This window comes from Pangasianodon hypophthalmus, chromosome 23 (genome assembly GCF_027358585.1).
Source record: "Pangasianodon hypophthalmus isolate fPanHyp1 chromosome 23, fPanHyp1.pri, whole genome shotgun sequence".
NCBI classification, from domain to species: Eukaryota; Metazoa; Chordata; class Actinopteri; order Siluriformes; family Pangasiidae; genus Pangasianodon; species Pangasianodon hypophthalmus.
In genome coordinates, this window is record NC_069732.1 from 8,145,666 (window position 1) to 8,167,528 (window position 21,863).

The 21,863-nt window shown below is 36.5% G+C and overlaps 1 protein-coding gene across 2 annotated transcripts; it reads left to right on the forward strand.

Annotated features, from left to right (window-relative positions):
• The first annotated feature begins 337 nt into the window (after positions 1 to 337).
• On the forward strand, positions 338 to 14,971 carry nt5c1aa (5'-nucleotidase, cytosolic IAa). 2 transcript variants are annotated; one of them, XM_026929663.3, is made up of 7 exons: positions 338 to 727; positions 3,242 to 3,286; positions 5,454 to 5,621; positions 6,217 to 6,346; positions 11,199 to 11,321; positions 12,401 to 12,585; positions 13,546 to 14,971. In XM_026929663.3, the coding sequence occupies exons 1-7, from the start codon at positions 581 to 583 to the stop codon at positions 13,900 to 13,902; spliced, it is 1,155 nt and encodes a 384-aa protein (XP_026785464.2). In that variant the 5' UTR covers positions 338 to 580; the 3' UTR covers positions 13,903 to 14,971. The 2 variants fall into 2 exon arrangements, with proteins under 2 accessions (XP_026785464.2, XP_053084339.1); XM_053228364.1 differs by lacking the exon at positions 3,242 to 3,286.
• Positions 14,972 to 21,863: the final 6,892 nt, after the last annotated feature.

Below are 21,863 nucleotides of genomic sequence, written 5' to 3' on the forward strand. Positions count from 1 at the left end.
CACAGAAGGTTTAAAATGTTGTCTCTTTGTATGAATAAATTGATTAACTGTTCATTAATTAACTGGTTCATACTGAAAGTATCACATTTAAATGCAATAAAATTGGTAGACATTAAATACTAAATACAAATAAATTCACCACAGCAGTTTAGTCAATATTAATTCATTAATTATTTAATTATCTGTTTGCTTGTTTGTTTATGAATAAATGCTGTACTGTACCATGAGTTTTGCCCTATGCAGATGGAGACAGAGATAGCATGTAAGTGGATCTCTATATGGACGAGTGTGTGTGAGAGTGAGAGGGAGGGAGAGGCCCAGGGGGTGGAAATCAACATGACTCACAAGTAGCACATTGCGGACACCGCATCAGAGAAGAGGAGACACAAAACACAACCAGCTGGCAGGAGCAGATCCAGTGAATCCACAGCAGCAGCACTTTAGGCTACTAATAATACTAGCAGGCTTCTCTATGCTGGAGCTACACACAGAGGCTGTGTTTATGAGTGTGTATCAGGAGAACAGTGTCGTATGAGAAAGGATAGCTTGGAGCAGTGGTTAATGAGTGCAGGTGAGAAGGATGAGTCTTGACCCTGTGCAGGTCATGAAGGGACAGGACCCCATGTCCCTCGGCCCCTTGTCAGGCTCAAACGGTGACAGCAAAGCCTCTTGGAATGACAACGAGGGCTTCTGTGATAGTGTGGGTTCTACTAAAAAGTCCCAAACTGTAAGTCTAGGTCTCTTTTTATCTCTCAACTAACTTCATCTCCACAGTGAACTTTATTAATCACTGTTTTGCTTGACTTTTTCCTCTCACATTAACGTTCCAGACAATATACCATGTTGGCATGTTAGATGTTTACATTGCACACGTGTTTCACAGGTCATCTCTCTCCTCTCTGTCTATTTTTATCTCCCTCCCAGTACCAATAGTTAGTGGATTAGCACTTCAATCTCCATTGTTAGATAGTTTGATACTTCTAATGCAAGTGAATGTATTGCCTTAATAGTCCCTGCATGATGGGGACCAATTTATGTATTGGATGAGAAACAGGCAGCAGACAGGTTAGCCTTTTATGTTTTGTCATGTGGTTACTTAACTCTGTTTGTGTCAAACATGATAAAAGAGTGATGGGGCAGACAGACACCTTTACAGATGGGGAGGGCATGAAAGAGAAAGATAGAGAGAGAGCGATTGAGAGAGAGAGCTGCTAAGTAATGGAGCTAAAAGTGGAGGGATAATTCCATCTGAGCTGCAGCAGGTGCGGGTCACGTCACATGGGCTATTCCTGATATCAAGCACACTACTGTAAGGGTATCACTATGCAAATATGAACATGATAAAACTGTGAAAATGCTGACAAAGAGAAGATTGTAGGATCGTCTGGCTTGATGTACAATAAATACATATAGTGATACAATGCACAATATAATATAATGTAATATTTATGTACAATATAAACTCAGACGTCCACCTTATTAGGTACTTTGTGTCTACACTGATTATACATTTTAATAGCTCTTTATAAATATATATTTACTGATTGTAGTCCATCTGTTATAAATATATTTATATTTACTGACTGTAGTCCATCTGTTGCCATGAACAATTTGTCAGTGAGTCCAGTGTACCCCATCTATTAGCTCTTTCTGTTTGGTCAGAAGATATTGATTAATTTTCGATAAAAGCACATTCCACATAACCAAAGCCTAATAATAAATGGATTAAAAAGTATTGTTATTTAACAAAAAAAAAATTCATGTAGTTGTTGAAGCTTTCTGGAAAGAGATATTTATTTAACATTTATGGAAGGAGTCTCCAGTGTCAGAGCTTTGTAACAGTCAACGATAAAGCTGTTCGTTTAAATTTTCTGCTATGGCAAAGTCTTCACTTTTTCATTATAGTTTTTGGAATTCTATTTTTGTACATCTTTTGTAAAATAGACAGACATTTCCTTTTTTAAATTCAGAAACCGTGGGGATGCAAACTTTTGCACTTGCCTGCATGTGGAGCATGTGAACTGTTGGTTGGTCATTCTGCACAATCTGTGTTTCATTCTTCTCTGGGTTCAATGTTAATAGCTTTTAAAATTAGCCATCATCCTTTCTCTGTACAAGTGATGAACTGGTGTGTGTAACCTAATTGCATGGATGTAGCTGTTAGAGTTAAGCATGCAATTTGTACATTTCTTAATGTTAAACTCCATGACACACATTATGTGCTGTGTGATGTGTGTTCTGTGACTTGATATTGAAGGAGCTGGATATTAGTGACTTAGTGACTTTGGACATATTCAGTATAGATTTTCCAAAAATCGAGATCAGTTTTAATGTTGATTTTTAATCTTTTCCCCAATTTTTGACTTGGAATGATAAAGTGTCTTCATGGGATGATAAAAGTTTAGAGCGAGTTTTAATTAGGTTTATGTTTGTTAATTCTTTCTCTGGCGGATATTCTATGAAATTATTATTGCATTCTTAGCTGAATATAAAAAGACAGAAAAAGTATTACTTTTGATGAATTTATACCCAATAAGGTGGAACAAGTGAAGTGTATTAGACATAATGCACTATAACCATTCCACTCTATCTTACACAGGCAATTATTTATATACTTAAGGAACTTTTCACGAAATTTCCATACATGTTTAGATAAAAACCCCATGGGCCATTAACACATCCTGGAGTCCTGGTATATATAGAAGTAACTACCGCCTGTGTGTAATTAAAGAGTCTCTATTAAAAGGACAAAGAGTTTGCACTATGAATATCATTAAACAACAGACAACAACACTAGATTCATATAAAATATCACCACAGGACTTTTCTGTTCTTTCACTATAATATGAACATGGCATGGCTACAACAGTTAATCCTCTCTGCCTTAAGTTAATCCTCTATGCCTTAATGCTGACTTTCCATCTTACAGATATCCTAGCTGTAAGTACGAATAAGGTACATAACATAGCATATCACCTAAAAATGTTGCTTAAATCTGTGTTGGTGAGTTATAATTTTTCCTCAATTAATGATTATTCAATTGAATGGCCAATTGAATTGAAAGACAACAGTGTCTACCTCTCAATCTGTGATTTTACTTTTAACATGGTTGCTAAACCCTTTCTCTTTGTTTCTGTAGAGTGTGATCATATTACAAGCTCCCTAGACAAAAAGTTACTATTTATTAAACTTATTTCTATTCTAGTCTATTTAGACTGACATGAAATGTGCTTTTATAAAGGGACCAGTAAGAAGAGCCAGGAAGGTGGAGGGAGGCATTTTCTTTGTAAGTATATTCAAATCAGATCAAACATTATGAAGTCTTTGTCTTTATTCTTTCATTAACCTTGCACTAAATGCACAGTAGGTCCTTTGGTGAATCATACTAACAATCTACATACTCAAGCTTTATGAGACAAATTAGAACAGATTTGTGTGAAAATTGTGCTGTTTAAACAATTCCAGTCTTTTTATTAAGGACAAGCAAAAAAAAAAAAAAAAAAAAAAAAGATCCTCAATGCTAGTATGGATATCGGTGTCTTTGGTAGTGAATCTGGTCCTCTTTGGAAAAGTTATCTTTTGGAACTTTTGTGATATCTATTGTGATAATTATTTAAATAAATTTAAAAAATTTATTTGGCAAATCCTATTTGCTATTTATATAGACTATCAATTGAAATCTACCCTTAGTGTTATAAATATGTAATGCCGAGGAAGCAGCATTATAAGCTTACAGTGCTTTTATTGGGTTTAATCCAAGAATCACACACAGCAAGAGCTGAAACATGAGCAGGCTGTGTACTCATAAGCAAATCCACGATCAGAGAACATAAAACATCTTGGTTATAACTGTAGATTATTGAAAAAAGTTCATTGTAGTTATATCACATTCTCAATTCTAATTGGTCAGAAGGTTAACTCATTTTCTATAACAGCAGCTCTGACAGTAGTTCCAGGTGCAAGGCAAAATCACAGGTTAATATTAATCATCATCAACTCATTCTAATATATTATCATTTCTATAATAATGACTAAAAATGACACGTTATGACACGTTATGTGTGAAAGTTATAGATGGTAATTTCCTTGACTAGGCTAATTCTGTTTTAATAAAATCATCCTCTGTGTCCACCATCAGCTATATTATCATGTACTTTTCTTACAGTCTGATGTTCTTTGAAAGTAAATCTTAGGTCAGCATATTCATGCTGAGATTTTAAATGCCACCCCTTTGGCAGTTAAAATCTCCTATGGTATTATCATACCTACAGCTAAAGCCAACCAAGATGATCTAAGTCGTTATGGCCACTTTAGTAACCCCTCGAACTATAATGATATGCCATTATTAATCTAACAGTCCCTTGACCCTGCTATGAACCCAGCAGTTCTCCCCAGTGTAAGTGATTCAGGATACTGCTTAACGAATGCCACACTGGTCTCCCGTTTCTCTGATGTGTTCTTGGGGGAGGAGCTGCAGTTTTTCAACCTGTCACATATAGTCTCATGTTATGTGGTCTGTCCTGTTCACATTTCAAATCCTTGGCAACACACAGACGCTGGATGTTGTGAGGGTCATGTTGTGCTGGGTCACATAGCGCAATCTCTTCCCTTCTGTTCCCACATAGCCTTCTGTTTCTGGTCCACATGGCATCTCCAGTGACGTGACTCACCACACGTGTGCTGGCGTACATTATGTGCTGGTGTCATTATTTACACCACCAAGCTCCATTTGCCAGCACAAAATTTACAGGCATTTACGGGGAAAATTTACTGGTCTAGTAGTGAGATCTTTGGAAATGTGACCCATTCATTGATACTAGCATGAGCACTCCTAGGAGAGCACTTTGGCATGAGGGTGTATCACAGAGAGTTCTCAGTAGTAAAAGTCAGTAGTGCTCACAGGAATAATAACTAAGATACCATACCCATGGCGTTGCACGGCGAATTTGGAAACTCACTATGTCACTTAATCCAAATTCTCAAACTTATGCTTTGCTCATCACCTTCTCCTGATCACCTGAACTTTTGGAACACTGGCAGCTGATGTCGTTACACTATGTACTTTAAACAACCAAATTTGAAACCATCTTGTTGAGTGGCTCTATGCTAAACGTCTAATTTAATCCTACTGGAGTACCTGGGGGAGTTTAAGACCATTTTAAATAAGAGACTTCACTACCACCACACATTTTGCATGTCTAAAATATGATAAAACCATATATTAATTCTAAACAATGGTACTGTGGATAATTAAGAGTTCTTAGCTTCCTCTGTGTCCTTTTCTCTGCTTGGAACTCTCTCTGATGTTGTAGGTTTATATATAGAACCTTTAAGGGTTTACTCAGAGGAAAAAACTCTTTAGGATTATAGATTTTAACCTTATTACTACAAGTGTATATGCTGTTAATTGGCTTAAATGTAATAGGATATTACACTCTTCATTCCCCATTCAGCCAAAGCCAGAGAATGCAGTAACCATAGCCGTGTCTTCTCGGGTGCTGTTCCGCACAGAGAAAGAGCAGAAGGTGTTTGAAGAGAAAGGAGTGGAGGAGTACCTCAAGTACCAGGTGGAACACGAGAATGAGCCTTTAGCCCCTGGACCAGCATTTCCATTTGTTAAGGTAACAGACAAAGACACCTTAGAACCCAATTACTCTATATAAACTATTCCTATGCAATCTATTCATTAATTAATTGTTTATTTTCCTTAAAATGTATGTATTGTATGTCATGTATATTACAATTTATTCCATTTAAATTTAGAAAAATATTTTATTTCTATATGGGTCAAAATCATGAAATAGGGTAGGCTGAGACCTGAAGAAATTTGCCATATCAAAAATGCAAAGTCACCACTTTTTGCATCGCTTTTAAGAGGTAAAAAAAGGGCCATGTGGTCATGTTTCATGTTAAAAAAAGCCATCAGTGCATCATATGAGTCATATGACATTCTGATGACAAAAGACTTTTTTAACTTCCTTATAATCTGAGCACTGTCATTCTCGTGACTGCACACGTTTTCATATTAGTTTCACCGTATTTACTGAAAAATTTAGTAGTTTCTATTAGTAGTGATTAAAATGAATAATGAATATCCTTAAATGTAAAAGTAAATTACAAAAATTGTAAAATGTCAATCGTACATGTGTCTTCATTAAGAAATTGTGTATTAAGGCCCTACAGACTGATAGGACCTCAACCTGTGTGTTTTTTCAGGCCCTGGAGGCGGTTAATGCACAATTGCGAGAGCTGTACCCTGACAGTGAGGAGCTTTTTGACATTGTGCTGGTGACCTATAATCATGCCCATGTAGGAATAAGATTAATTAACACCATCAACCACCACAGTGAGTGTCCTTTCTTCTACCCTTGTCCTCAATTAGTTAATACTTCACCAAAAGCCTATATAACATCATTAAAGTAAATATTACAAAACTACACAAAACAGTATAAACCTGGCAGAATGTGACAATTCTAACCTCAGTGTTGGGCACAAAATATATACATTATATTATTGTATAAACATAGTATATTGATTGGTATCACAACGCTGTTGAATGCTCAAATCCAATTGGTCAGAAAGTGTTGATTAATTTTCTACAACAGCATCTCTGGCAGTCATGGGTGTAATTCAAATCACAGGTTTATATTCATGAGCTTTTTCTAATATGTTAGTGTTTCTATAGTAACAACTCGTTCACCGGGACTTGTATGATGGATGCTCTGCATAATCTAAGGCTACTAAATGGATTAAAAATATTTAGCAAAGAAAAACATAAAATTGTTGATATGGAGAACGTTTTAGTAAGGAGACATTTGAATTAGTCTCTAGTGTCTGCGCTTTGTAGCAGTAGCTGTGTTTTTTTTTTTGGTCTTATTAACTTCAAAAAAGAAAAAAAAGAGATGTGTGAGGGGGTGATTGTTTATAGCAGTTATATCGTAAGTGCTAACAGGAACTAACTTGTGTTCCAGATGTTCCACAATATTGCATGTAACAGATAAATATACAACTTGTTCAACTTGTTAAGTTGAAAAATTGTAATTGTTGGCAAATTGCTGTGGTATAAGAGGAATTCAACACTTTAGGATGTGCTGTTATTGGAAAATAATCAACTTTGGGGTGGTAGCAGTAACTTCGCTTCACTTCAGCCCACATCACACCATTATTCTCCTATAACAGCATGCCTTGTCACATTTCTTTTTTACATATGTTATTGTAAAGATGATGGAAGTGATTCTGGTTTTGATGCACCTGGTTTGATGTAACTATTTTGTCCTCTGTGTCTGTGGCACCTCTATGCTAATTACTGCTTATGACCTGTGCAAACTTCAGTATTATTTCAACTGCAGCTGCTTAGCACCGTCTTCAAAGATGCAACCCACTCAGCTACAACTAAACATCACCTTACTCACAAAGTCCTTATAATCTGCTCACATGAAGGACAGGAATCACTGAATGAAATTATGAGCTCATTCACATATTCCCTGAAATTTGTACACAGCACTTCTGGATGCTTTTCATGTTTGTTAGCAAAACACAATGAAGCTCCCAGACCTCCCAGCTGCGTCATCTCTGCCGACCTTAGCTCAGTTTCAGATACACTGGTAGGATGTGGTGAAATGGGAACGACCCTTTGTGTCCTGCATAAATAAATTGTTTAACAGCAGGACTCAAAGTACTCAGTGCACCCTGTGTTGAGAACCAGCTTGAGAACCAGGAAAGAGCTTAGCAAAGACGTTCACACACACATGCGTTTCAAGGCATGTTAGTGGCAGTTGCATATATAAAGTGTTCAAGAGAAACGTCTAAATATGTTTTGAGGTGAAGGGAGCATCAGAAAGCATGGAAGCTTTAAAATATTGCTCTGTTACGTTAGTAATAAAACTGAATTCACTACAAGTTTAAAGCTTTTTCAGTTTATATTTGCTGTAAAATGTAAATGAAATTAAGGCATAGCAGGAAGGCAGTGCCTCAGAGGAACCATTGTGTTCGATGAGGAAACTGTAAAAATGTAATATTGTGGCAAAATCACACTAAAGCATTGTCAGGATTTGAGCTTCAGCTCTCCAGACAAGAGAGCGAACCTTTTTCTGTTACGCCACACAGGAGCCCATGCAAAACCATATTGCATGTTGTTTCCTCACCCAACTTTTGCAGGAAAAGACATTTACTTGATTATTCTGTACTCGTAATTTATCAGATTACACATGCAGATTAGTGCTCTTCATCTAGAAGGTGGTAAATTAGGGCCAGATTAAACTATATTTATACCAGTCAGTATATAAATTCTATCACTATAATTTTGATTTATTTTTTTTGATATTTGATATTTGATATTTAGGCTACTCTCCATATACAGTAAAGGGCAAATGATCCTCAATGTTACTGAATGCAAAAAAATTCACTTGAACCTTGAAATTCAGTGATGGTAAAAATGACATGTGGGTGTACCTGGCAAAAACCCAGTTCAAAGATAGCTTTGTCATGATCCTTTCAACCAAAAAGATCTAACTTGTATGATGGCATGGTGGTGCAGTGGGTAGCGTTGCTGCCTCACAGCTCCAGAATCCCTGATTCAATCCAGAGCTCAGGTTGCTGTCTGTGTGTGTGTGTGTGTGGAGTTTTGCATGGTCTTTCCATGTTGTTCTGGGTTTTGTCCAAGTTCTCTTGTTTCCTCCCTCTTCTCAAAAACATATATATAGGTGGATTGGTGACTCTAAATTGCTCCTGGTTGTGAATGTGTGTGGTGTTCCACTCAGGGTGTCTTTCCCCCTCATGCTCAGTGTTCCCAGGATAGCCACGGGGTTCACTGTGAACAGGATAAAGCAGTTACTTAATATGAATGAATGAATGAATGAACTGTTGGTTCATTGTGAATCATTGATTCTAGCTGTTGACTGGCTTCTTCATTTTGTCCTTGGGAAAATCTTTTGCAAACCTGTGACTGTATTTATTAAACTTAGAATGAAAACATGACCTGCATATACATTCAGGTCAAGGATATCAATCAATTACCATACACCATATGTGCACTGGATGAAACAGGTAGGTCTGAGATAAGGATATATGGATCAAAGCTCAACAGTTCCTGCTGTTTTTCTGGACATAAGTTTTACTGGAGGTTATATGCCCAGCTGGCCAATAATATCTTCCCACAGAGACATAGTGGAACATCTAGCATGTGTGTCAGAAGCCAGCCACTTCCTGCTCCAGTCCCCACTGCGACAGAGCTGAAAAGGCTCTGATCTTCCTGGTGGCTAATTCACAAAGCCAACAAGCAGCATGCTGTCCTGGCCTTGTTTTTAACAAACCCAATAAATATGTACACACTTATCGACATCCCCCATGTTTTAGATGTTTTTTTAAATATTATTTTCATGTGTTTTATATTTTATACCAGGGCTGATAAAGTTTATTTGAAGCCAAAGGTATTTGAAGCAAACCCATAAAATAAAATGCTTCCCAGTAAACAAGAACAAAATGTTTTCCTTGTATATTGCAAGAAACAAATATCAGATTGTTCTTATGCTGCTATTAAGTCAGCAAACCAGAATCAGTCCACAGATGAGCTGCCTGAATTTACTGAATGAATATTTTAACTGAAACATCAAGGAGAATGTTAGAAAGACTCCCACGCTCTACTGTTTATCTCATGGGGAAATGTGTGCTTTAAGCTTCTTCCTGTAGCCCTCACTCAAAATAAATCACTCAGCTGCGGAGACAGTCCTTCTATAAAGTCTTTCTCTAAAGCCCCTATGCATAAATCATTATAACCATATGCTTATTTTCTTTGTAAGTTGGTAATGATTTGTTGTAAACTCGATGCCCTATAAAGCTCTAATAATGTGCTAGAAATTATTCATTAATAGCTTACAATTATGTTGTCACTATTCATGATAATACCCTGTAATGTTCTGTACATTTATAACTAATAATAATGACCTGTGCATAATTATAAAGCAACTGTAATATTTATTAAAACATTATAAACATTTAAAATATCAGCACTGAGTGCTTCAATTAAAGTGAATATGTTCAATTTTTCCTCATTATAAGATTTAAGACATTATTAACTTTATTTTTGTAATATAATATGGAAACACTTAATTCCAAAAATTCCAAAATTAATTACAAAAACACTTACAGACACAAACATTAATGGTTTATAATCATTTATGAATATTGAAACTTCATAGAAAAGTTCTACATTTTCACCCTCTCAAATCCATAATGTTTGATCTAATTTATTTTTCATTTTAAGAGTTCTGTCATTGCTTCTTCATGTTTCTTTATTTTTTTATTTGCTTCTCATTTTATAGAATCAATAAAAGTAAAACTGTATAAGTTAAGCCTAGTTTCTCTGTAGCTGTCATGCTCACTCTGTATGCAATCAGAAGTCTGACGCAATGATGTATTTGATTCTATACGCCCATGATTTTAAATCTAACTTGGAACACAAACCACTTCACTTGTCAGTGATACCTGCTGATGACTTCTCCTCATGTGTGTTTGGACACCATGTAAAGTACCGTTAGCTAAAGAGGAAACCTTCCCACAAGTATCTATCACTCAGACTAGATTTTTTTGGCAGGACATTAAACAGAAAAGGAATGTATATACATGCTTAAATTATTTCCTTAAACTAATTTCATTAGTTTGTGGGTTTCAGAAATTGAAAAATATGTGCATCACATAGTGGCTACTGACTGCTGGCTGTGGTTTCACACTTTCTGTGCTCTTACACTTACAAATACGTAACAATTTGAATGACTCTAGTCATATAAGAAGATACAAAGTTTGAGATTAGGGTTAAGAACAGGGTTAGCAATCATACCCTTTTCTTATAACTTCATATATAATCAAATGAACTCATTAATGAACTGCACTACCTTTGCTCAATCAGCTTTGTTCAAATTTGTTAAGAAGTCAGATTGAATAAACCCATTCCTGAGTGTTATGAAGGAGTATTGGGAAACCCTCAGTATAACATTGTGTTCACAGCCCCTCTTCTGTGTTCATATGCGCACAGAAACGGAAGAATAGTCTCTTAACTTAGTGACCTAGAGTAAGTTATGATCTAGTTACAAACAGAACAGAGCAGCTAACGATCTCAGATAATCATATCAAAAACTGACCTAACTTTCCGTTGTCCTAAGTACAGTATGAATGCAGTATATGCTTTTATCTGATTTTTACAGATCTGTTCATTGAGCGGTTCTGCATGACAGGAGGCAGTAGTCCGATTGGCTACCTGAAAGCATGGCACACAAACCTGTACCTGTCAGCTGACCCAAAAAAGGTGCAGGAGGCACTGGCTGAAGGTGAGAAGGACAAACTGGACCAAAGAATCAGAGAATATACGTTGACTGCATAGTTCAATATATCCAAAAGTTTTTGAGATTCACATTAGTAATATTTACAGAGCCAGTATAATAATTGATCTTAATGAATAGCAGGAGGCAATTATAGAGTACTTAGGAGTTAGGAATTTGGGAATATAACTGTCACTGTCACTGTCGAGCATTCGCACAAGATTCACATGACTGTTCAGTAATCTGTAATGTCTGATAAACAGAGCTTGTTACAGATAACCATGGTATAACACATAAATGTTTTTTTTTGCAGTCTGGATGTTAATTATTTTATACTCAAAGTAATCCACACTTAGAAAAAAGGGGTTTCTTTAAGGGTCATATAATTTATGATACTTAGCTTGGAACACTTTCTGATAGAGTTCTACATATAACCTTTTAAAATTTCCCCAGTGGGACTACCGAAGAACCCTTAAATCTTCTAAATTTTCTAGGAGTGTAGAATTAATTTCCTATAGCTTATAAACATGTTATTTCTTATATATATATATTCTTATCCCCAGCAGAGGTTGAAAGCTGTAGTGAGGGACAGTATGATACACAGGCAGAGTAAATAAGTTGCAGTGGTATATTTAGGTTGTAATTGGAGAGGTAACCTGTCAATGATTTTGAAATGAAACTCCACATAGCCAGTTGGTCAAGGTTATCCCACAGGCTTTGCTAATGTGATATCAGAGTAAAAAGAAAGTGCTTTGTTTGTGTGCACAAACAATTTGATTTCTGGGAAAAAACCTAAACAAGTCCTAGACAAGTCACTTCAGTCTATATTATATATAACTTCAATTTATAAACAGACATTGAAAATGATTTCATATGAAATAATATTAAATTAAGAAGATAAATGTTAGTCTGTACTAAGTGCTGAGTGTTTCTGTATGTGTGACAATCCAGTGACCTATTTGTTATGTAGTTCTCTAATGGGTGCCTTTCATTAAAGGCTTTTAAGTGTCATAGATCCTAAAGGCTTACACTCCATATTGGCCTGCAGCCAGCAATATTCTCTCTGTCTTGTTTTGCTTTCCTCTCAGGCATTGCAGCGGCCACCATGTTTATGCCCGAGAAGCAGACAGACGTGTCGGAGACACAGCTAAGAGTGGCATTTGATGGCGATGCTGTTCTCTTCTCGGATGAGTCTGAACGAATATTCAAAGCTCATGGCCTGGACAAGTTCTTTGAGCATGAGAAGGAAAATGAGAACACGCTACTAGATCATGTAATCAATTCAATTCAACTATATTGTTCTTATATACAGTATATACACACAAGTGTGCAGTGTAAGGAAATGCATTTTTGATAACAAACATCACATGCAAAAATCACATTTATGTATTGTTTACCCTCTCACATTTGCATGTGACATAATCTCAAGCAGTTATTCTGCATTTACAAACACACAAACTAACTGCACACTTTACTGAGCTCGCAATTTATCCTTTTGAACATGAAAATTAGGGCTTGTTACTTCGGATTCTAGTAAATCAGGGCCTCAGTTACCATTGCCTCGCAGTTGCTGGCCATTTTATCAGGTAAATATATTATATATGTCACGTTATAGTAGTGCAATTACTGACTGTAGCCCATCTACAGTTTCTCTCACTTCTACTTTGTCCATCAGTGAAGGTGATGCTGGATCATTCAGTGCAACAGTAACACTGACATAGTAGTGTGTATGAGGTACAGCAGTGTTATATCTAGTGAACACAGGTGCAGTGGTCAAATACTGACACAGAGGAAGGGTAGATGATGATTAACACACACTGCACATGGAAAAAGATGAACTTTAGTCTTTTAACTGCACCAGTATGGTAGTTGTGTATAATTAAGTGGCTGGGACGTGAGTACAGTGTTTAAAAGCCCCAGCCAAGGAGCTACACCTGATACACTAATACCAGCACCACACACACTACCGACTCAGTATCATAGCTGTGCTGAAAATGATCCACCATCCAAATAATATGGTCCCTTCTTATTGATGTGCATAGTAACAGATGGACTACAGTCAGTAATTGTAGCTACAAAGTGACCTCTATGGTAAATTTACCTAAAAAAATGACAAATAATTGTATATTGTATATTATATGATACTGTATGCATACCCAACAAGGTGGCAACTGACTGTAAAGTAAATACGAACTCGAATATTAAATTGATTTCTCCTCTGCATGACTTATAGGGCCCACTCAAAGGTTTCCTAGAGGCCCTCGGAAAGCTCCAGAAGAAGTTCTATGCTAAAGGCCACAGGTTAGACTGCCCCATTCGCACCTATCTGGTGACTGCTCGCAGTGCAGCCAGCTCAGGCATCCGTGCTTTAAAGACTCTCCGTGCCTGGGGACTGGAAACAGATGAAGCCCTGTTTTTAGCTGGTGCTCCCAAAGGCCCCATGCTGGAGAAAATACGACCCCACATCTACTTTGATGATCAGATGTTCCATATAGAAGGTGCTGCAGAGATGGGCACGATTGCTGCACATGTACCATACGGGATAGCACAGAAGTACCCTTACAAAAAGAGTTCCAACTCTGACAAGTAAGGACAGGAATGGATGGAATGGACATTAGACATTGTACTGAGTTTCCTGCATGACTCAGTGACTCAGTGACCCAGCAGCAAGATATTTACTTTTTTTAACCAACATTATTTTACGTAAAATACTGAGCTTATGTGACCATTCACACAATGAAGACACAGTTGAAGAAAAAAACTTGTCCTAGCATTTATCTCTCTGTTGTCCTTGTTTTATTCATTGATTTGTAAATAGCTCAGTGCAGTTGGATGAATATTCATTCACTGAAATGAAAAATCTCTCTGATCAATTTTGGTGCCCTTTTATTTTTTGGATAGTATTATGATGGTAATTGTGATATACTGTATGCTACAATAGTTTTCTATCATAATAAGCTACGATGGTAGATAGTCAATACAGAATGTTGTCATATAAAACCTAAGGCAGACTATATATATTATATATTGTATAGTATATATTATATAGATTTTATACCACATATTTTCTATAACAGCAATTCTGACAGTAGTTTTGGCTACAAGATAAATCAGGTTTATATTAATGCACTCATTCTAATATAGTATTGTTACTTTAGAAACAACTTACAAAGAGACTTGTATGGCAGATGCTCCACATACACGGATTTTAAAAACATGTGTAAAGGTTGATATGATGAAGTTTTCTGTGAGGAGACATTTCTTTAACATTTATAGAAAGAGTCTCACGTGTCAGAGCTTTTCTGACACTGGAAGGACTTCAAAATGGAGGGCTTTGCAGTTTCTTGGTACCACCTGATGCATAACATCAAGAGGGAATGATTGTTTGTAGCTGCTATAATGCAAGAGATAACAGGAATTAACTTGCTTCCTCAGATGTTCTACAACACTAAATGTAACTATAAATGGATAAAACATACAATGTGTCATTTATTAACGAATAAAAATACTTTAGCATTGGCAAATTGCTGTGGAGTCAGGTTGCATCACACCACCCTGTTGCTGATTATTTTTTCTATAACAGCACACCCTGTTATGTTTTATTCCTCACATATATCATATTGTGTGTTCTATAAAGTAAAGGAGGAAACTATAAATTGGTGTACAGTGAGACTTGTATTTTTTATGAGACAGAAATGTACTATAACTTTATATGTTTGCTTATGATATGATGTTATTTGGTCTGTCCTGTACATGTTCATGTACTCACGTAAGGCTCCTTTGTAAGCAAGGCTTCTGGCCTCGGTGGTAAATATCAAATATCAAATATCAAATATGGCGTGAACTATTACAGGACCACTGCTATAAAAAAATTAAGCCATGATATAATCTAAAGACTGCATGCGAGCTGATTTTTGCCACAATTATAGCACTTATTACATGTTCTAGAAACAATAATGCTAATTTGTTTGCCTATAAAATGGGTTCATCATCCAAAACAACACGAGTCAATCAAATCAGCTCTAGAAAAATTTCAATGTTTGAAAAGAGGACTCTCAAGAGGCAATTTTAGCATCACCTAAAAAGTATGAGTAAAAGTATGAGTAAGTATAAGAGTGAGTCTACTTAGTAGTTGAAGCTAAAATTGTCCCATTTTATCTATCCTATTAAACATGTCTATAAACTGTTTTACAAGACAGTTTACAAAAAACATGCTATTTAGCAAAAAAAAAAAAAAAAAAAGTATAGTCATTAATATTGTGAAACTTTATAACTTTATGTAAGGGGACGTTTATTTAACATTTATGAAAGGAGTCTCCAGCATCAGCACTTTGTAACAGTCACATTTAGGCCAGAGAGTCTTCAGGAGAGAAAACTCTCCTGAGTGTTGTGTTTGTGTCTGTTTTATTCTTTAATTAGCTGCAACCTAAGAAAGGGAAGTTCAAGACTGTTGGAGGAGATGCTTCTTAAATGTGACAGCAGTGGGACAGTTGGGGAAGTTGGGAAGCCATTGTGGTCATGCAAGTCTTTAAAATGAGCATCTGCTGTTTTAAATATTTCAGTTATTATATAGTTAGTTATATTTTTTGTCATGCACCTCCTCAGCATCACTTTAGATGGCAGCAGTTACATTTATAAAATGTCCTTTATAACCATGAGCACTGTTAGCTGTTGTGTGACATTTTTGCTAAGGTACTTTGGAGTTATATTATTATTATTATTATTATTATTATTATTATTATAGGTTCAGAAACAGGTTTAAACATTACAAATGACATCTTTAAATGAGTGGCTATGCCCAGCAAGCTTTTCTCTAGAGACCATAAAGATAAACCTACGGCGGAAATGAACTTATTTGGTTTGAAGGCAGATATGGCTATAAAAGTGTTATTTTATATGTGAAGACAATTGGTAGCACTTGAGAACTGAGATTTTTTTTAATTACTATTATCATGCTTAGATATTTTTGTGCTTAAATATCTGAGAACTTGTGTATGGTGAGGAGTGGATATGTTGCTTAAAGTACAGTAGATTAATATTGTTACAGACACGCCCAGGATTAGATATTGAACTGGTGCACGTTATTAAGCCTCATTACTACCTTTTTTGGTTTTACCATATTTTCATAGCACTATTTAGAATATTCCTTCCAGACTTAATGCAATCACTAATTTAGACTTCAGATGAGGCTACAAGAAATAAATGCACTAAAAATCCAGTTGTTCCATAGGTGCACACAAGCTGAAGTTTACTTTCCTCTCTCTTGGCTGTGAAAAGACTATCTATGGGTATATTTTAATGTGACAGTCTAATTTCTCCAGAGTTTTAGTCCTCCAGCTAGATCATATTTTCAGTATGAGCAGAGAATTGAATTACAATGTGCAAATCAGGCTGCTGTGTATGTAGTTTCTGCAGAGCACAAAAAAGCATTATAAGTCTTGGCATCAGCATAAATTCTCTCACAAAAGTCATTTGGATGAAAGCGTAATGTTTGACTGCCCTCCAGCTAATTCTTGATAAGAGTAAGAAGTGAGTGCAAAAGACATGATGCAGCATTGCTCCTAAGGGACTTTCCTGTTTTAAAATGTTTTTTTGTCCTGTACCTCCTAAATATCACTTTAGGTGGCAGTAGTGCTGTGTGTATCGCTGCAGTTACTGGAGAAAAATGATAAAGGACTCTAAGAGAGGATTGGTTTTAGACTAAAGCCAGTGATCAAGTGACTAAATTTAACACTGTCTACACAAATAATGCAGCTTGAACATGATTCAAATGATCAACTACACTTGTATATGTAAATGTAGATGCAATAAAAAACAGTTAACTAATCATCAATAAATTGTCAGTAACCTGATAGGTGACAGTCAACAACCAGCCTATCAACTAATTTTGAACAATATGTCAACAGTGTATGTTTGTTCATATTTAGTAGATCATCTATAGACTATCAACTTTTCCCTAGACCTAACAAAATTTCAAATGAATTGAAAAAAGGTAAACATCATTTGACAAATTAGCTAGTTCATTTGACAAATTAGCTAGTTCAGTCTGTAGATGGTTTGTAGAGCACACAGTGTTTCTGTAGATTGTCTTTTGTGGAGTGGGGTAGCTAGTGATTCTACTGACCAGATTATGAATACATCCACAGTGCAGAAGAAACAGAATCCAGTGACATCTTGGACAGGACTCGATGACCTTGACATTGCTGATGATCTGACACTTCTGTACCACACACACCAGCAGATGCAGGAGAAGAACAATTCCACCTCAGAACAATGCCACCTCAGAACAAAATGAGCTTAACATTTACAGGGGGAAGAACAAGATCCTCGAGGGCAATAACAGTAATGCAGAGCCAGCCCCCCTGGAGGGCGAGGAGCTGGAAGAAGTGGAGGCATTCACTGAAAAGCAGGGAGGCATTGATGCTGACAGACTAAAGGACATCTGGGATTCCAAGGAACTGTCTCTCCACACCAAGATCAGATTGTTTAACACCAATGCCAAATAAGATTTTTTTTTAAATGTCGAATCAGTCTTACTGATTTAATAAATTACCAAAAAAACTCCAGACCTTCATCAGCACCTGTTTAAGGGAACACTTGATTCCCCAAGGCAAGGGGAAAAGAGGATGACCATGCAATGTCTGGCAAACAGACCTGGAGGAACACAAGAGAGCCAGATGAATGGAAGCACCAAGTACAGAAATGGCTGGGGGAGTCTTGTCCTCAGCCTGTGCCCTAGAAGGGGCAGAAGGCGTAAATGATGATTAAAAATGAGAGCCTAAGGCAGACTATGCTAAAGTGTCACCTAGAGCTATTAATGTGCTACATTTATATCTATATTAATAATCAATATTGGCATCAACTCTGCTGAACAGTTGATGACTTTATGCAAAAACAGATTTCAGTAAAGACTTCAGTGTTCAATCATACTGTGAGCATCAGCAGCACTATGTGAGTCTGTCAGGCTGTTGATAAACAGAAGCACCATCAACCAACTATCCCTTGCTGGCACTACATGTCATTGAAGCTTCCATCATGCTCAGTGATCAGAGCTGGTTTTCATTTTATTACTGTGGAGATGTAGCAGATAAAGAGATGAGGAACAACTGCCAGCCGTCTAATCCTTATCACAGTAACATAAAGGTCATGTTAATTAAATGCATTCAAACCACAGTATCTTAGTAATATTCTATTAATTGGTAAGAAATTATGAAATGAGAGAATTATAGCTTCATTCTCTGTATTTCTATACCAGGTGATCAGGTTCTTCTTTGTAGAGCACAATTCATACACACAGAAATGTGCTTCATATGGACAGGGATAAAAGCACACAGGACATAAAAGACAACGATATATATAATATAGAACATTGAAAAAGAAAGGGATAAAAGGAACAAATCACTGTTTAAAAAAAGAAATAGAAAGAAATAGAACAAGGATTTGTCTTGTCTACAATTGGTACAAATTAAGTCTTTAAATCATTAGCACAATGTACAGTTAATGGCGAAAATGGTGAAAAGAGGGTTTTATTGATTTCCTAGTGGGACTCAATATCCATTTCAAATGAAAAGAGAATCACAAATGCCAGGCTATATTTGAAATCAATATCAAAACTTCCTGTCTGAGCAAATGCTCCCTTATGTCAGCGTGATAAATTCCTGAGCATAGTCGCTTTATTTCAATTGTGCCACAACTTATTTTGGATTGCGCTCTGACCTTTGGGATTCATATACAAGACCTCAGCAAAGTTTAAAAAAATGATGAGTAAGAAATAAAATGGATGGGATTTGCTGTTATAGGAAAACAAGCAACAACAGGGTGGTGTGATGCAGCCTGACAAAAAGTAGAGTTATTCTTACCACCACACTGGTCGATTATTTTCTAATAATAGCACATCCCAGAGTGTTTTATTCCTCTTATACCACGGCAACACAATTTTTAGGTTATTAAAGAATGTCACATTGTACATTTTATGTTGTGGAATGTCTGAGAAACAAGTTAGCTCCTGTTATGACTTATATACTGATTATAGCAGTTATCAGTAATTACTGACTAACCAGACTCTCTTTTTTTCTCTTTTGAAGTTAATAAGACAAAAATGCAGCTTGTCCATCCTGAAGACTTTCCTGTGATGGAAAAGTTGCAGCTTGACTGCTGACTGTTACAACCACTGACACTGGAGTCTCCTTCCAAAATGCTAAATAAGCATCTCCTCACAGAAAACTTCACCATATCAACAATAACACCTGTTTTTAGTCCATTTAGTGTCCACCATACAATTCCCTGTGTAAATGCATTACTATAAACCTGTGATTTGAGCTGGCACTACTGTCAGAACTGCTGTTATAGGAAATTAATCAACACTTACTGACTAATTGCAACTGAGCATTCAACAGCACTGTGGTATTAAAAAAATGATAGTACATGTAAATTACTAATGGTAAAATTTAAATTCGATATAAATATCACATATGTATGGACAGTAGCTATAACAGAGAAAAATGCAAATGTCACTCCACAGCCATTGTTTAGAAGTGTCTGTGATTTAATAGCATAACAAAGTGTAGCTTTTATTTTTTAAGTGTTAATATTGAATGTAGCTCTGATCTGGAGCTCTCTCCAAATATATCAAATTTTATATCAAGTAAGCAATCATATCCAAGGACTTCAGTCAAGTAGTATGAGGTTTTCAGTGGCTGCACTGGTATCTGATACTGTGCCAGATCTGAAGCAGAGATGGAGAGGTGGAGAGCCAGAGCTCGGTGGAGGATTAAAGCTCATGAGCCAGAGAGTTTCAGCTTCAGTCCAGTCCAGAGACAGATGGTGAGAATCACCGAGAACTCACACGATCACTGTACCACAGTGAAGGTCACCAGCACCCTCAGCAGGGGACAGATGAGTCCCTATGCCTTCAGACTACTGCTTCTGCAGATATATTCTCTCTTCCAAATATGGCATGCTAAGCTCTGCTCACACCTAATGTTTAATATCCTGTCTGGAACTGATAGCCTTTTGCACCTCCGTTATAGGCAATGAATTGGCTGTCGTGTGAGGTAATAGTGAGGTAATTGCAACTAATAATGACAACTGTTCAATATTAGCAGCGAATTGAATAAATTAGGAAGAATTGTGGGGATTGGACGGAGTGTGCATAGCCCCAGGAAGTGAGCCTAGAAATCAGTATTAGCTCCACAATCCTGTTAGCGACATTGTGTGTGGCTATTTAGTCTCCAGTGTAGAGTTTGACTTCACCCCACTGCAGTCAGATTTCAGTATTGAACAAATACTTATCAGGATTCCTGACCCATATCCGATTACTCTGTCAAAATGCAGTAGGCTGAATACAGTGACATTTTGCTAATAACATCACCGTGGTTGAACATGGCCCCCACCACAGATGTTATGAGATCATTTTCGTGTAATTATCCGATCAGCCAATCATGTGGCACCAGTGAAATGCATAAAATCATGCAAATAGGGAGGCAAATGAGATGCCTCATTTTATATAAGTCTTGCTTGCTTACTGCAGAATACTGAAACATTTTATTAGTAAGGGCATCAGCTTTGACTTTTCTGCTGGCATATCCATCTTCAAATGCACATGGAATTAAGCGTTAAATTCATTGTGTATCATTAGAAAGTCACTGCAGATGATGAATTGGCATGATTCTTGATAGTTTTTTCTCCACTGATGAACTTAATCATCTGCTAAACTGAGCCCATTTGTTTGATATATAGCATACAGTCTTTGGCTGGATGAGAGAAGAAGAAGAACTTTGAGATTTGTAATAAGTGCTGGAGGTCTAAATAAAAATGTAACGAGTGAAAGGTAAGATTTTTCATTTCAATAACACTGTAGTAAACTATAGATACACCAAAACAATACTTAAGTATAATAATGAAGTACAGTTACTCTTGCATTATCTAATCTATGTCAGAGGTCAGTAAAAAAATCAGAATTGATTGGCAATAAAATGCAGCCATGGAGACAAAGTAAAAAAATCAGAAGTCAGTAAAAAATCTATAATTGGTTGGCAATAAAATGCAGCCATGGAGACAAAGTAAAAAAATCAGAAGTCAGTAAAAAAATTAGAATTGGTTGGCAATAAAATGCAGCCATAGAGGCACATTTAATGCAACGAGTTCCTTGTAAAAAAAATAAATACATTTGATTTTCATTTTAATTGTATGCTATGGTAAGAACCATTCCTGAGACCCTGGGAAAAAGACGTAATGAATCCTTCACAAAGCCACTACATTTACATATTACACACAGCTTTAGAGCTTTTTTTTTTAGAGCTTTTATATATATACCCTAGCGTTTTATTCCACTTGCTGAAGGTCAGAGTGGTGTATGGGAAACATCCAGGGCAATAGGTTAAAGTTGTCCCTTGAGGTGCAGAGTAAGGTGGGCAATCTATGCTCAATCTTATAGCATTTATTAAATTGGGGCCATCTTATTGCAGTCTCCATAGTAACCAGAGCCCATGTAGCATTCCTAGCGCAAACCATCCATGGCCTCAGTAGTACTTTGCATGAGAGCAGGATTCT